This window comes from Protopterus annectens, chromosome 9.part0 (genome assembly GCF_019279795.1).
Source record: "Protopterus annectens isolate FY-2018-M chromosome 9.part0, PAN1.0, whole genome shotgun sequence".
Classification (NCBI taxonomy): domain Eukaryota; kingdom Metazoa; phylum Chordata; order Ceratodontiformes; family Protopteridae; genus Protopterus; species Protopterus annectens.
The window spans coordinates 1,164,059,751-1,164,077,816 of record NC_056743.1 but is presented as its reverse complement, the minus strand read 5'-3'; the positions used below and the strand labels follow the sequence as shown (position 1 = coordinate 1,164,077,816).

The 18,066-nt window shown below is 42.1% G+C and overlaps 1 protein-coding gene across 3 annotated transcripts in view; it reads right to left on the bottom strand.

Annotated features, from left to right (window-relative positions):
• Nucleotides 1–18,066, bottom strand: part of CCDC86 (coiled-coil domain containing 86) — a 165,925-nt gene that overhangs the window by 87,041 nt on the left and 60,818 nt on the right. For all 3 annotated transcript variants that reach the window (XM_044084051.1, XM_044084049.1, XM_044084050.1), the window contains exon 3: nucleotides 8,572–8,701. In XM_044084051.1, coding sequence (XP_043939986.1) covers nucleotides 8,572–8,701 — 130 coding nt within the window. The remainder of the gene's footprint in view (nucleotides 1–8,571; nucleotides 8,702–18,066) is intronic.

Genomic DNA, 18,066 nt, shown 5'->3' with positions numbered 1-18,066 from the left:
TGAGTACCCACTTCCCTACAGGTCCTTTCTGACTCAGTTACACAACAAACTTTTTCATTTCTTTTAGCATGTCAAAGGGTCAGTTGCTAGTGTCCTCTCCTGCTCAGCTGGTGAATCTGGGAATATTGAGGCAATGTTACAATTGCCTCATGTACACAGACAACCCTCTCCTCCTCCCACAAAACACAAATACATGCGAGAGATGCAACTATATAGCCAAACTGGAGGCTGAGCTCTCTCAACTCAGGACTGGCAAAACCAGACAGGAGGAGAAGGTAACCACACACACCATAAACCCAGTCTCACATAGAACTATCACAACTACAAATCAAACGCATAAACACACAAAGACATACTTGGAGGCACTGATCAAAAATCTACCAAAACAGCAGAGGCCTCCAAAGCAGACACCCAAACAACTGCCACCTCATGACATAACACAAGCAACACATAGATCACAAAGTCAGTGTGCAAATCAGTCACAGCCCTTAAGGCCAAACACAATGCCAGACACACTTGTCATAGGTGACTCCATAGTCAGAGACACTGACGTCCCACTCACCAGACTGAACAAGGAGAGGGTCACAGTAAGCTGCCTGTCGGGCGCTAGAATCCGCCACATAACACAAGCACTCAGGTCACTCCACAGCAAGTACAAGTATGACTCAGTCATTGTCCATGCCGCTGTGAATGACCCGAGACGTACCTCTCCCTGGACTACATGAAAAGAGACATAAAGGAGCTCTCAGATTATGTAGCCCAGGCTGGTATGACCCTGACCAGTATCCTACCTTCACCAAGAATGATGCCACAATACAGAGACAAAATGATCAGTTTTAATAATTGGCTTAATTTCTGGTGTCATTCTAAGGGGATCCAATGTCTGTCTGCCTGGAATGACATGCTTGACAAGCCACGCTGCTTCGCAAGGGACGGCTTGCACCTGTCACCCCCGGGTTTCCGGATATTGGCAAAGGCTCTTGCCACCCCCATAGTGCCTTTTTTAGACAAAGCTCAAATTCTAAATCTACCGCCCTAGAAAACAATAATGGAAAAAAACTAAAGGGTAATGCTGCTCAATGCCAGAAGTCTAAATCTCAAGATGCACGCCCTCGAAGCCCTCCTCAGTATGGAGAACATCGATGTCTGTGTTGTGACTGAAACCTGGTTCAAGGCTCCTGAGAGCACCCCGGCACTATCAGGTTTTACCTCATATCATGCGTTCTGGCCCCAAAACCCGGACCGTACCACAAAAGGAGGGGGTGTATCCATATTCATCAAGGATACCCACACCTCCAGGCTGGTGGCAACTCACGAAGCATCAGAGACCATTCAGGTGCAATTAACCATAGGCAAAACTGCTCTACAGTTTGTAGCATGTTACAGGCCACCCCCTCAAACTCAGGAATCCCACACAGCCTTCCTGAAGACACTGGAGAGTATAAATAACTCTCCAAACACCATCATATTGGGTGACTTCAACTACCCAAACATAGACTGGGAACATTACTCAAGCCCCAATACCCTAGCACAAAGGTTCCTGGAGTTCATAAACTCAAATGCTATGGAACAACTTGTCACCATTCCCACAAGAGGTGAAAATATACTAGACCTGATCATCACAAACATGGGGACAAAATGCTCCACACCGGAAGTATATCCCTCATTGGTGAGATCAGACCATAAACTAATCTCACTGGAGATCCACATCCCGCCCCCACCCCCAACAAAAAAGACCACAGTGAAGAACTTCTCAAAAGCCAACTTCACACTTCTTAAGACTGGTGTGGTATCCTTCAAGGCCCCTGAGCCATTGGAAACCATAACCCACGCTGCTGAATCCCTTACAAATGCTTTCTACGAGCACCTCCAGGATTGCATGGATCAAGCAATCCCAAATAAAATCAAGACCCTTTCCACCACAGGCAAGCGCCAGATCTGGTGGACCCCAGCCATAAACAAACTTTACAACAAGAAGAGAAAGCTACTACAAGAGAGCAAAATCCCTAAAAGGGAAGACAATACTAGTAAAAAACTACGATCACTCATAAAATCATCCAAGGCCAACTTTGAGAGAAAAATCGCCAAGGACTCAAAAGACAATCATAAGGCCTTCTTTAGCTATGTTAGAAATCTGGATGGAAACTCCCAGATATGCTCAGAATTAGTCCAAAATTATACAAAAATCACTGAACCCACAGACATTGCAAACATACTGGCAGACAGGTTCAGTGAAAATTTCTCCCCTCCCTCCCCCCCAAAAGGAGAAATATCTATCCCAGCAGAGTGTAGCGTCCCAATCATCTCAAATGCCCAGGTGAGAGCTGCTCTCTCTAAAGCTAAAAACACAGCATCAATGGGACCGGATGGTGTCCCCGGCTGTGTGCTACACGAACTCAATGAGGAACTAAACCCACACATAAGGCTGCTGTTTAATCTTAGCCTTACCACAGGATACGTACCCAAAGAGTGGCGTACGGCAACTGTGGTCCCACTCCACAAAGGCGGTGCTTCTACAGACCCTGGTAATTACCGCCCCATAAGAGTAACAAGCCTGGTCTACAAAGCTATGGACAGGATCATAATGGAACTCATAAATAAAGACATAGGGGACCTACAGACATCGGATCCTACCCAATTCGGCTTTGTCAAGGGCAAATCATGCCTCTTGAACTTGGTCGACTTTTTTGAAACAGTCACCAAGGCCATTGATGAGGGTAAGGCAGTTCACACAGCCTACCTTGACCTTGCAAAAGCTTTCGACACAATACCCCACTCGGGTATCATAGAAAAGCTCAACAGCTTAAATGTAAACTCATATGTCACAAGATGGGTTGCAAACTGGCTCAAGGACAGAACCCACAGGGTTAGAGTTGCTGGTGCCATGTCAGACTCCAAGCCAGTCACAAGTGGTGTCCCACAGGGCTCAGTCCTGGGCCCCCGAAGTGCAGGCAAACATAGGAGGATTGTGGCTGACAAAGTTTGCAGATGACTGCAAACTGGGCGCCATAGTTGAAAATCCATCAGACACAGATATCCTTCAGAGGTGTCTCATAGAAACGGATAACTGGTGCCAGAGCCATGGCCTTAAGCTAAACACCAAAAAATGTATAGTCATACCCTTTGGTAAAAACAAGGTAACCCCAAGTTACCACATAGGTGGCAATCCATTAAGCACAGAAGAGGTTATCAGGGACCTGGGGACCCAAGTTGACAGTAACCTTTCTTTTGACACAAGTGGTTAGGAGGACCTTCTACATTGCCCACCTGATTATGAAGGGATTCACATCCAGATCAAGGGAGGTCATTGTTCCCCTGCACTCTTCACTTATCAGAGACCAATGATTGAGTACAATGCCCCATTCGGAATGTATCTTACCCGACACCTGCAGCAACTGGAAAGACCCCAAAAGATCCTCACCAAAAGGATAAAGGGGCTCAAAAATATGCCATATGCTGCCCAACTGAAGAAACTCCAGCTCTATTCAGTCGCATACAGTCTGCTCAGAGGTGACCTGTGCCTGACATACAAGGCCATGTCCAACCTGGAATTAATGGACATGCTCCACCTCAAAAAATCCAAATCCACCAGAGCCACAAGAGCAAGAGACAAACCTCAACGCGGATATAAATAGGACGTGCTGGATGGACAGATTCATCACCCAGAGACTCCCTATGCTGTGGAACAGAATCCCGGTCCATGTGAGACAGAGCACCTCGCTGTCTCTGTTCAAGAGGAATCTTGACCAGTGGATGGGAGATCGTAGGTTTACCTCGGGGATCATCTCTGTATCACTGCTGGACAGAGGCACGGCAAACTAATGGGTATAGTATTCTTCAACCTAAGGGGTGGTGAAAGCCACACAACTCTGGCTAGGCTTATAAATGCCCTAGGGCAGATAGCCTAGTATGAACCTATGAAATTACCCCACACCCATTTAAATAAATAAGAGAACTTCTTAAAATATAATGAAGAACTGGAAATTATATCTGATGGTTTGAAAGCTGAATTAATGGCACATAACACTGCATCACATACTGTTTTTTTTTTTTTGTTATATTTTACTCAAGATAACACAGATATAAACTGCCCACCTGGATGACATACAGTACATGACCATGTTTTTTTTTAACCGGAACTTCTCTTATTTTCTTGAACAAATGTTCAAAACCACTAACTTCTATTATATCACATAAAAAGACACATAAGGTTTCTATCAGATATAATGCATTGTAATCTTGTTCCTTGCGTACTCAATATAAATTCATTATACACCTCTATTCGACAGGATGGATTGTTAGCTATAAAAAAAATCTATACTTTCGATTTTTTAATCCAGCTTACAGAGATGGCTCTGCATAAAAATGAGTTTGAGAGCACATTTTACAAATCAAAGGCCCCGTGCAGCTTTTGTACCCAACCATGCAGATATTTTTATGGGGTACTTTGAGGCCAAGTATGTGTATAATATGGACAAACTTTTTGATACAACTAGGTATGCGGTGACCGTATTTAGAGGATTGCTGGACAAAATGGCAGAGTACTTACTCGCAACTTAATGAATTTTTGAATGACAAAGTATTTTGGCATCATATTTAGTACAAATGTAGATTTAAGGCAGACTGACTTTGGACATAACATTATAAAATGGATATGGTTATTTGACAAGCATTTATAGGAAACGCTCTTCTAAAAGTACTTTTTTGCCAAAGGGTAGTTGTTAACCCGCCCCCCAGTAACTTAGAATATGCTCAAATCACAATTTATGAGAATGAAAAGGACTTGTAGCTCAAAGACCGATTAGACTAAGTCCCCTAATGATGCAACACATAGATTTAAGCACAGGGGCTATAATAAGAAGGATTTTACTTAATGTCAAGGCTTAAAATGATCACATAGCCAGACCTGCCTCAAGCCCTCCAATATTAGAATGGCCACTGTGTTTAATATAAACTGATATTAACAAACATTTTGTCAGGTAATACCCATCACATGTAAATTTAGCAATCACAACACTACAAATCAGAATACAGCCCACGTACTTATTTTAAAACATCTAATATGATTTTAGGCTGTGTACCTTGTGGCAAATGTTTTGTAGGTTATGCATTGGAATCCAATTCACTTTCTACAAAGAAAAGCAAAGGTATTTTTTATATTTGATTCCTAATTACATAAACAGCTAGGGGATCCATCCGGTTATTTGTTCTTTATCATTTATTCTACACAACTTTTACTTTTAGGGAATGAATTTTTGCTCATCTTAGCAACATCCAATGCAAGAAAAAAATAGAAGTGTACTTTACAGTCAATCAATGGAATACATTCATTGAAATATCCAGAATGTATTTTGCATTTATTAGTGTAGGTAGGGTTTGTTTGTCTCTTTTGGCTTTTCCCGGTTAGGGGTCGCCATAGCGGAACTCCGGTCCACTAATGATTGGCAGTAGATTTTTACGTACTGGCTTGCCGGGCCTAACGCACAAGCTTCAACGAAGGAACACCCATTCACGCATGTTGCTACACAGAAGACGCTCTGAGAATCGAACGGGCAACGTCTAACTGTGAGGCGGCAACGCTACCGCAGCACCACCACATGTAGCTAGGGTAAATAGTAATAATAATTTAATCTATAAAACATCTCTATAGTATTTTGGAAAAAAATGGATTGTTTCTACTACAGACCTATTTTCACCTGGTTTAAATGGACATTTATAAGTCTGTTTAATTTTAGATTTTGACTCACTTAGTGAGGCTGATTGGGTATACATTAATAGTTCATTTTCCAAAATAATATTAATGTATTGTACAGATGATGGTAAAAATATAAACTATTTTCCTTGCTGTTTTATCACCATTTGGTTCTACTGAGCGTTTATAATTTTTGTTTAATTTGATATCTTCTCCCTGGTGAAGAACTATACAGTTGGTTATTTTTTGAAATAACGGAACACATTTAACGCTGAGCTGTGACTTCCTGGATTTTATATGGATTGTGAGGTTATGAAAGACAAATTGGCTTATATAAACTTCTACACTGAAGAAACTGCCATAAGCAGCAAAACTGGTATGTTACAATAAACTATTATGATCTCATCTCTCAGCGTCTAGCGTGCTGTTTTCTAAACATGACACACAATGTGTGCACTCTCAAGCATACAAACACACACACACACACACACACGTGTGTGCATACACAAAGAAATCTGGTAAGTAAGGGAACATTATAGGTTTGTCAACGCAGAAAATTATGCTGCAGCATTTCACTTAACTTACACAATCTCCATTAGTACAACAGTATGGGGAGTGTTAGATCCAAAATGTAAAGCATTTTGTTTGTGTTGGAAGAAAGTAAATATCATGTTCCTCATCCTTACCCAGCACCAAACCCACAGTGCTACAGATCAACTTGTACACTACTTACACCACTGGCCAAACTTTCAGTTTTGAGCACCTTTCAATAACGGTCCCTTTCTTTAAGTACTCTGGAGTCTGAGGTAAAAGCTGTACATTGTCCATACCCCACGTCATATTTTTCTCTAGTGATAATTTTACAATATAAGCATATAAATAGTTTATCATATATTTGTTCTATATACATTATATATATATATATATATATATATATATTTTTTTATATATATAAACATTTTTTTTACATGCTTAAAGACTTAGGTAAACAAAGAGTTACTATTAGGGTTGCAGGTTGCAATTTGCATTTTTTATCATTGTTTTAGAGATTCATTGACTGTTGGACCATGATGTATTTCAAATGTGGTATAAGTAGGGCAGATAAAGTTATCTGAAGAAGTCTGGTTCTTATACCGGATGAAAGTGCTTATATTCATTAAAGCTTGTGTCCTGGGATTCTACACACTGCTGTGCTTTTTTTGTTCGTTTTTCCAGTTTTGGTTGCTGGATTTTGTGGTTACACGGGAGAAAATGACTAAGGAAATTGTTCTTTTGTACTGGAATACAGGATCTGAACTGCTTAACCACAGTGTAGCTTTACCAACTTTAATGCTAACAGCTGCCAAAAAGCAATTACTAGAAAATTACAAGGACATTTTGTTCAGTCGGACCTTCCCTGTAAACAAATGTAAAATAAAATAAAAAATAGAAAGTTATGTTTTATTAAATTTTGATTAAGTACTGATGTTGTAAAGGAGATAAAAGAACTGGATGTGAAATCTTTGGAAAAGAAAAGGATCAAGTTAGACAGAAAAATGGAATTTGTGGAAACAATATATGCAGAATAATACTCAAGAGGAGGAGTGAAATTTAAATGGAAGTCATTGAGTAATGTAATACTGAAGTAAATAATTGTTAAAAAAGAACACACACATAATGCATGAAAAAAATGAAACTGTTACTTTTTTTTCTATTAATGGAAGTGTACCCATAACATGGTTCAAATATGTGAACTGAAAAAAAATGCTACAGCTCCACTGACAGTTACCCACCCCCCCTGTAAGAATTAAGTGCATTACAACACATGAATTAAACACTGATGACCAGTATTTCACGTTTTGCCCCATACCATTACTGCACCAACTACAGCTCAGTCTGCCACTTTTCTAACCTACAGTGCCATCTAGCCAATAATAACCCTACATAAAATTTGATGCAGTGGTCTATCATCTGCCCCTCTTTTCTGTGTTCTTTAAAAAGGAAAAAAAGGGAAAACCTCTAAAAAATATGTAAAAAGAGAACTACAATTCTAGATAGAAAAACTTTTATTTCTTAATTTTGCAAAAAAAAAAAAATGAAATATTCTGTACTGGTTAACAGTGCACTTTTTGCAAAATCTAGTTTTTGCATAAGAATGTTCCACTCATGTTATAAGAAAAGGTGATCATTCAAAGGATAACTAAAACTTGCTTGAAAACACCTCTCTACTGGCAATAAAATCACTTTTTTAAAATCACAGTCATCTGTCTTGTCCAAAATTCATCACCTCTCCCCTAACAACCTCTCTCACCCTCTTTTTGCAACCCACAAACTACTGTACATGATCTGGCTTAATCCCAGGCAAAACTTCTGTACTGAGCTCAAAACCACACATGCCATGCAAGTCATCTTGTAAAAGTAGTATATGAATTAGTTCAGTGTTCATCACAATGCCTTCTTTCCTCTCTCCTCAGTGACTTCTACCAACCACCAAAGGTACCTGCTGAGTGACAAGCAATCTGCCCCCACCTCGAGATGAAAGCTGCACCAAAGATGCAGTCTTGCTCTTTTCTGAATAGCTGCTCCTAAAGTTAGCTACTGGCACTGCAAAAGAATCATGCATCATATCATCTATTCTCGAACAAAAGTGAAAAATCAAGAATCAAGACAAAACATAATTCTGTACAAAGGGGGCAGATCCTGCCACCCAAATAAAATTGTCAGGATGCAAAGACAAACCTACTCAACAGCTCCTTGACAGTATACTTTGATCCTAAGAAAATCAATACATTTCGTTCCCCATTCAGCTCAAGTAGCACACCATCAACCACTCTTCTCTTTAGGGCATCCAGAATGGGAGAGGTTAAACATGCTGAGATTTTCTGCATTTTTTCACTTGCCTCTTTTTCCTGTTTCAGCTGTTCCTGCAGCTGCAATGCCAGGCTCTTTGTCCTCTGCTTTTCCTCCCGCTCCTTCATTTTCCTCTTCCAAGAAGTGCGCAGTGATTTATCTCTCACCATGTCAGAAAACCTACAGTGAAATAAAGAAAAATGCAGCAAAAAACTGTTTGAAAAACAATGATACACATCAGCCTAAATGAATGGAAGCAAGAGTATGTTGCTTTATCAGCCGTTATTGCATTTTGCACAGAAGCAAGAGAAACCCTTGCATATAAATGAAAGCTAAAGATAATTCAATCACAACACGATCTATTAAGAAGAGCTCCAAATGCACAACTGAGATTAGCAAACCTCCAGTGTTATATTTTACTGCATAAAACTCTCTCAGATTTCCATCTACACTCCATGATATCCCACTCGCTCCATTCACTTCAATTGTGACAAAATGAAAATTCCACATAAAACTACAGAGCACATAGCAGTGGAATTGATAGAGGGGTGATTCCTACAGCTCAAGCTCAAATCACTTCACTTTCACATTTTAATTTGTAACTACAAGTACAGGAATTACTGAGGGCAGGGGGCCCAGCTTACACTCCAGGGTAGCTGTCCTAAAGAAACAAACATTCTCTTGATTGTTGTGGCTCCAAAGGATGAATCATATCTGGAAATTATGTTTAAGTTGTAGTGTTTTGCAAAGATATTTTGGGAAAAAGAAGCTGTGGCTGTGCAAACACCATCCAACTGGATCTTTACTGTCCTTAATCCATCCACTTCAAATTATGAAACACTCGACAATAGGCGGATCAGATCTGGCAACTGATTTCTCCCTCTCTCCAAAGGACTAGAACTTCTTCCCTTCTCCAATAATGCACTGCCCTTTCAGTTTCCAAAAAATACAATTTGCTGCTTAACATCTATACAGGGAGAAAAAAGGCTTTAAGAAGATGGCAGTGAGAAAGGGTTTCAGAGTAGGCTTTAAGAAGATGGCAGTGAGAAAGGGTTTCAGAGTAGACCTACTAGGTCTATCCAAAGGAAGGAGATGGAAGATGGGCTGCTGGATGGATAATTAGGAATAAAGATCCAGCATTAAAGTACACACCTTCTGTTTTCTGCATCAGTCCATCTGTCCACTTGAATTATGGGAAGGATTCCCCAGATATCTTCAACAGGATGCCCTTAAAAATGGCACCCCCAAAGGGGGACCTGGACATGGAGATTAAATCCAACTTCTCATGCTTAGCAAAGGTTGCAACATAGACCAAGTTGCTGCTCTGCAAATATCAACAGAGGAATTCTTGAAGACGTTACTATTGTTCTTGTGGAATAAGCCTTCAGTTTTACCAGAGTAGTTTTATGGATAGTTCGTCTCTAAGACATGTGGTCAATGCTACGTTGAAGACCATATATCCTAGGCTACAGTGTGCATACAAATAAATTGGTTTCCTTCCTTTCTGATTCTTTTTTTAACCAATCCAAAGCAAACAAATTTCTCTGAACATTCAAGGTGTGAAGCAAATCTCTCCCTAGTTTGAGTAATTCAGAAAAAAAGTTTAAGGTATATAGAATGGTTGAAAAAAATTCTGAAGCAAGTCTGAGCATAAAGACTGGAAATGACACTTCCTTTGCAAAAGACCACAGGGCTTGAAACTAATCCTTCCAGCAGGGACCGCTATCCCAAATAAGGTCTTCCAGGAAAGAAATTTCAAGCTAGTGGAAGATGTTAGCAGGAGGGTGTGTCAACACCTTCAACATAACATTAAAGCCACATGGAGAAGTAGGACCCTTAATGGGGGGGGGGGGGTGTTACAGAAGACACATGCCTTTAAGAAAGGCGTTATAGGCCTTTTTAGCTGCTAAGGAAGATGATGGAAAACCCTTTACAAAACAGAAATTGCAGCCTGATGAGACTTAATAGTAGAATAACTGTATTGGGAATTAAAGACAGATGAAGCAAAGTGGAAATCCAAATGGACAGAAGTTGAGAAGGGATCCAAACCTTGGTGATAAGGCCAGATGGAAAACCTTTTTCGTTTGCTTTTAGAGAGTTCAAGAAAACATTCCTTCTGCAGGATTAAGACAATCCGGTCTATACAGGATGGATTTTCAAGCCTTCTCAGGCCATCATTAGAACTGGCAAAACCATGCAGTTAATTCAAAGGACTGGATAGCTGGGTGAGTCTCAATGGATAAATGAGATAGAAGACAGCATTGGTGGTATAGAAACAAGGGCTGCTTCTTGAGGCGAGGCCACATTAGGGAAAGGAATTTGCCCTGACCATGAGGATTACTGAAGCCTTCAACAGAATTGCTTTCTGGAAGAATTTCATAATAAAAAGGAAGAGGAGGAAAGGTTTAGAAAAGACCAAGGCAAATGACAGACTAGAGCATTCCTTGAGGACTGTCCTTATGGAGGGATGATGGTGAAAACAGTTACTGCATCTACTGCTAGTAGTCGACTGCATTTGCTATTAGTAGTCTATGCGGACTGTAGCAATGCTGGCACCAGTACAAAATAGTGTATGAGCTACTGATGAATTGAGGGACCACTCCTGAGAAATCAGAATCAATCTGCTGAGCCTGTGTGTCGGACAGTTGATCAGTCCTGGAATGAGCAATGATTTGCTACAAGAAAGCACTGTAAGGGCACTACTCACTACAATACCCTCATGGCCTCTCTACTCCCACAACTGAAGGTCTACAAAGCCTATCCAATCACTCTCTTAGTAGCAGGAAAGAATGGATTCCAGAGTGATATGGAATTGTATCTTTCTTACATACTGGTTTATGCCACTTAAGTCTAGAATAGTGCTGAAGTCTTCTGACTTCCAGAGAAACTAAAAAGAATCTGAAATAAATTCTGGACACTTAAGTTTAGTGGGACCAGCTTGATGGCTCTGGCTTTGTAAGAGCTTTTGCAATATTCCACAGCATTGTCTTCTTTCAAGTAATGACATCCATAAGGAGCAGTAACAACATTCTTGGGGTTGATGAAAATAGAATGAGACTATGGATATTATGCTCTTCAACCAACTGTCCTGTGTGACAGCCATACAAGCATATGGATGATCTTCTACATGAACATGAAGGCCCAATCTGCTGACTTAGGGCTGATACTGGCATGGTATAGAGGTAGACATCAATGATACTGAGGATGGAGGCATCAATGCAGACAGACCAGACAATGCCAATACAGAGTGGAGCAGACACCTTGAAAGTCGATGACACAAACACCATAAATTGTACTGAACAAAACGGTGCAAAGACCAGGCGTTGAATTGGTTAGTACCAACACTCCAATGACTCCAAAGCAATCGGAATAGAGTGAGTCAGATACTTCATCGCTGGCACCAAAGGATCCAATCCAACTGGTGCCAAAGTATGAAGATCTAAAAAGGACAACAGCTGTGAAACCTGCATGTGAAAAGGAGCTTCTCTGATGGAGTCAGGAGGACAACTTAACCCACCTAGACATGGGGGGGGGGTAATAACACCAAATTCAATTTCAGTCTTATACAAATGCTCTCTCCATACTTTTACTATCAAAATCAAAGGCGGAGAAGAAGGGAGAAGTGGCTGCTGTCATAGGTATCCCGGAACGGGATTTTATGGAGCAGTTTCTGAAGCCCTTGTTCATAATCATAATCACAATAATAATCAAAAAAAAAAAAAAAAAAAAAAAAACACAATCACTATAACAGGAACACCAAAAAGTACCACAACTACAGAAAATACCACAGGACAGTAAAAGAAAGTACAGTTTTGTACCTACCATAAATGTAGATGTCCGAACTGGATAGCATCTGCAGTCATAACAACTGGGTTGTCCTGTCGTCAGGCAGCCCTTCGGTCGGCCGGATTCCAAAGTCCGGGTCCGGCTTCGGCTGATGTCGCACTTCACCCGACGTCATCTCTGCTGGTCTTCGGGTATAAAGGCATCAGCCGACGCCATTTTCTTCAGTGTTTCTTGCCCCAGATGCCAGTTGCCCTCTTGGAAGGCTAAATTTTGGGTAAAATGCCAATGTTTCCCAAAGGATAGAAGGCAAACACAAAAAATAAGCATGTATGTACATATATACAAACAAATACACCATAAGAGACCCCCCCCCCACCAGCTAGCTATTAGGAGGGTAAATACCCTAGGAGTACCACAGAGGGGAAGGAGGGAGGGTAATCCTGACTGCAGATGCTATCCAGTTCGGACATCTACATTTATGGTAGGTACAAAACTGTACTATGTCCTTCATGGATGCATCTGCAGTCATAACAACTGGGTAGAATACCATAGCCAACTAAGGGAGGAGGAAGAATAGATTATGGTGTGGTTAGGATCCCTTGCAGTACAGCAGTGGCAAACCCTGCTCGGGATCTGGAATACAGAGGTAAATTATAATGCTTGGCAAATGTATGCACGGAGGTCCAAGTAGCCGCCTCAATAATGTCCTTGGTTGCCACTCCTCGTAAGAAGGCTGTGGTAGTGGCTGTTGCTCTTGTAGAATGAGGTCGTATGTTCTGTGGAATTGGTTTTCCATGGAAGGAGTAACAGAATCGTATGCAATTTCCTATCCATTTGGAGATTGTCTGTTTGGAAATTGCTTTTCCTTCCCTTCCTGTTGCATAGGCTACAAAAAGCTGGTCAGTTTTTCTGTTACTTTTGTTCTGTCCAGGTAGTAGCGTAACTGTCTGTGTACATCCAAGGTATGCAGCATTCTTTCCCCTCTGTTTTGTGGGTTGGGGAAGAAGGTAGGTAGGTGGATTGCCTGGTTTAGGGACACTCTGGATACCACCTTAGGCATAAATGTAGGATTAGTCCTCATGGACACTCTGTCTTGGTGGAAGATTAGGAAGGGTTGTACTGCCATTAGGGCCTGAAGTTCAGAAACCCTCCTTGCTGAGGTTATTGCCAGTAGGAAAGCAGTTTTCCATGAAAGATGCTGTAGGTCTGCTGTTGCTGCTGGTTCAAAGGTGCAGTGTCAACTTTTCTAGCACAAAGTTCAAATCCCAAGCTGGCAGAGGTGGTTTCCTAGGAGGTTTTACATTCTTGATCCCTCTGAGGAACTGCCTGAGTAGAGGATGTGAGAAGACAGGTGGATCAAAGCTGTATTCTGCTGAAATAGCTGATGCATGTATCTTGATGGAGGAATAGGACAGGCCTGTATGTAGAAGCTCTGCCAAGTACTCCAGAATGTTAGCCATATCTATATTCGACACATCCTTCCCTCTTTCAGCACTCCAAATGACAAACCTTTTCCATTTCCCTGCATAGTTCCTTCTTGTTGAAGGTCTGCGGGCTTCAAGTATAATGTCTTTAATCCTTTGGGAGAGATCTGGAATAGTTGCTGCTATGTGATGTGCCATGCAGTCTGCTGCAACGTTTTTAGGTTTGGATGCATGATGCTGTAGTTGTTCTGAGTTAACATCAAAGGCATCAGGGGTATTGACCACATTTTGTCCCGAGACATGCTCCTCAGCAATGGGTACCAGTGTTGTCTTGGCCAGTTTGGAGCTATCAGGATTATCCTTGGACGTTCCTCCTTGATTTTTAGTAATACCTTGTGTATCAAGGGAAGAGGTGGGAATGCATATGCTGTCAGGCCTTTCCAGCTGAAGGAGAGCGAATCCACTTTCGATGCAAGTGGATGGAATGTCCTTGTGCAGAATTTTTTGAGCTGGTGGTTGAGAGGGGAAGCGAATAGATCTATTTGTGGCATTCCCCATTTCTTTGCGATGGTCTTGAAGATGTCCGGGTGTAGCATCCATTCGTGAGCATCCGAGGTGGTTCTGCTTAACATGTCTGCTAGAGTGTTCTCCTTTCCCAGTACAAACATTGCCTGTAACTGGATGTTGTAGCCGAGTGCCAGGTTCCAAAGGTCCAAAGTCATTCTGCATAGGGGGTATGAAGGAGTGCCTCCCTGTTTGTTGATGTACCACATGACTGTGGTGTTGTCTGTCCTTATCATCAAATGGCCTTCTTTGAGAAATGGTCTGAATTTTTGGATTGCCAGTTTTACTGCCAGCATTTCTTTTAGGTTGATGTGCAGGTGAAGTTGGTCCTGCGTCCACAATCCTTGCACGCATTTGTCCAGCATGTGAGCCCCCCATCCTAGGTCTGAGGCGCCTGTTGTGATGGTTTGGCTTGCTTGATATTTGTGAAAGGGTAAGCCTGGGTTTGACTGGCATGCTTGAGCCCACCATAGGAACTCCTGTTTTAGGCATGGAATTAGTGGAATTTCTGTTTCTAGGCTGTGCCTGTGTTGGGACCATAAATTCTTTAGGTACCACTGTAGTTTTCTCATATGCAGTCTGGCATGTGGAACCAAGATTATGCATGATGCCATGAAGCCCAAGGCCTGCAGAACTTTTCTTGCTGTTAGCTTGCTGTGGTTTGTTAGTGCCAAGAAGTAAAGAGGGAGATCTTTTGTTTTTCTGCAGTTAGGAATGCCATTTGTTTTACTGTGTCCAATTCCGCCCAAGAATGTCCTCGTTTGGGATGGAATCAGCCTTGATTTTTGCAAATTGACTGTGTATCCCAGTGCTTGTAGCAAGTAAATGACCCTTTGTAAATCTGTTGTCAGCTTGCTTTTGTTGTCCCCTTGTAGCAGGCAGTCGTCCAGGTATGGATAAATTTGGATTCCTGTAGTCTGCAGTGGGCGATTACTGATGCCAGGCATTTTGTGAATACTCTGGGCAGTAGATAAGCCACAGGGCAATGCTGAGAATTGATAGTGCTCTGATCCTGCAAGAAATCTGAGGTATCTTCTGCAAATTGGTCGAATGGGGACGTGCAGGTATGCCTCCTTGAGATCTAGAGTTACCAGCCAACACTCCTTGCCCAGCATGGGAAGAAGTTGCTGTAGGGTCAGCATCTTGAATTTTGGGACAATGATGTATGTGTTTAAGGTGGACAGATCGAGAATAGGTCTCCAGCTTTTTTCCTTTCTTGGAACTAGGAATAGTCTGGAGTAGAATCCTTTGCCTTGTTCTGTTATTGGTACTCTTTCCACAGCTCTCATCTTTGTTAATTTTATTATCTGCTGTAGAGCTTCTGTTTTTTGATTTGGAGGTAGGTTTGGCATTCCTCTTTTGACTGGTATAGTGTGGAAGTGGAACCGGTAACCTTGGTCTATGGTTTGCAAAATCCACTTGTCTTTTGTGATATAGTGCCAGTTCTTTGAAAATAAGGTTAATTTTCCGCCTAAGGGTGCTGCTATTTGTTCCTTGGTAGGCGGAGTTAGAATCAAGTCACTGTGATTGCCCTGTTGTAGTGGTAGTGGCTGTGCCTGTGGCTCTGTTATTACCTTGCCACTGTCGTCCTCTGTAGGCACCCCTCTGGTTTGATTTCTGCCTCTGGAACGTCTATTCCTGCCCCTTTGGGATCTTGTGGAGTCAGGAAAGGACCAATTTTTGGCAGGCCAGTTCCTGCTAAACCTTGGGGGCTGAACCTGCAAGAAATCTTTAACCGTTTGTACAGATTTTGCCTTTTCTTCCATTTTCTTCATTACCTGCTGGGCAGGTGTACCAAACAAACTGGTCTTATCCATAGGAGCATCTAATAACTTAGCTTTAACATGATCCGGTAAAACTTGTTCCTTCAGCCATGCATGTCTTCTTATCACTGTGCCAGTCATGGCTGATCTAAATGAAGCCTCCAGTGCATCATAGCCACATTTTAAGGAATGGTTACTAACCTGTTGTATGTTATTTACCATTTCTAATAGATTTTTCTTATCTATAGCGTCATCAGAGGATAGCTTTTTAGTTAACTGATCAAGCATAAACTCTTGGTATTGTATCATGTGAAACTGACAGTTTAAAGCTCTAGCTGAGAGAGTAGCAGAGGTGTAAACCTTTTTGCCCCATCTGTCTAAAGACCTGGCTTCCCTTTCAGAAGGAATAGGGTTTTGTTGTGGTTGAGGCTACTGCCTTAGGGCCCTGGGATATAGTTTCGGGGTCTGCAAGAGGGGCCTTGTATAGGTGATGAGTGTCTGGCACCCTGTAAAATCTATCTGGTTTGGCAGGTGCTGGAGGTAAAGAATCTGGTGCAGTGCAAACATCATTAAATGCATCGTCCACAACAGAGAGGACAGGAGGTATAGCTAAGGGCCTGTGTTGTGGTAGGTGCAGAAAAGTCCTAAGTCTTTTCTAGAGTCTGAAAAATCCTGTTCCTGCCATTGGAAATGTTCTCTCATGGCATGTAAGGTTTCCCCAAAGGAGAATTCTTCTGGTGGGGAAGCAGCTGGAATGGATTCTTCAGCATCTGAGTCCTCAAAATTGGAGAAAGGAGCCTCTGGCTGGTCTGTAATATCTGAGTCTTCCGCAGAATCATCAGAGGACACAGGCTCGAGGGGCTCTGCTCTAGGTCTCTTTTCTGGGGGCTGAGAGGCCCTGTCTGGGTGGGATTGAGATCCCCTAATTAAGGATATTAAATCTTCTGCCAGAGTAAGCATTTGTGAACTAGAAGTGGGCCTGGTTGAGGGGGGTTTAACAGGCACTGACTTAGTAGATTTGGCTGCTTTAGCCCTGGCGAAGGCCTTAATAGACATGGCTGCAGGAGGCCTAGCTGCACCACGTGCTGGGGTAGAGACATCCAAAGGGATGGTGTCTGATAAGTCACTAGTAACCACTGTAGTAGGTAAAATTTCTGAGGCCGATTCAAGTAAGGTAACCGGAACCTCAGTAGTAGTCATAGATTCGGCTGTACTCTGATCAGTTTTCTCGGTTTCGGCCGAAACAGAGACACTCGCGGTTTGCTTAACCATGGTTTCGGCCGAAACCGCGGACCGCGAGTGTCGGTCTTTTTCTTTGCGTTTTTTAATAATTTGGGTAGTCGGAGGATCAGACGGCATAATGTACGCAAATTCAGAGCCGAAAAACTGTTCAGCAAACTCCGACCGACGTCTAAGCCGTTCCGGTTGAAAGAAGCACAGGCGAACAGGCTGCTACGCCGTGGTCTGGGCCTAAACAAGGCAAACAGTAAGAGTGGAAATCTTTATGAGGTATTTGTTTCCCACAAGTTAAACAGTTATTGACTTTTTCTGACATCGGCTGAGGCAAGAAAGAGTCCCCAACGGGTACTTAGCTTTAGAAGTCTTGAAGGAGTATTCGGTAGTAGTAATCTCTGGATCTGACCGACCGGCACTTGCGAACAGCTTCTGCTTCGGCCACGGCAAGAAAGACTGAAGCAAATGGCGTCGGCTGATGCCTTTATACCCGAAGACCAGCAGAGATGACGTCGGGTGAAGTGCGACATCAGCCGAAGCCGGACCCGGACTTTGGAATCCGGCCGACCGAAGGGCTGCCTGACGACAGGACAACCCAGTTGTTAACTGCAGATGCATCCATGAAGGACATCCATAAGATACATACACAAACATATCAAGAGAGAAAACTGCTGACTGAAAGAAACAATTAGGCCTTTTTTTAATGATAAGATCTAAATGGGAAATAAAGCAAAGAAAAATCTGTGAAGAACCTTCAAGGAAGGCTAAGAGGAGG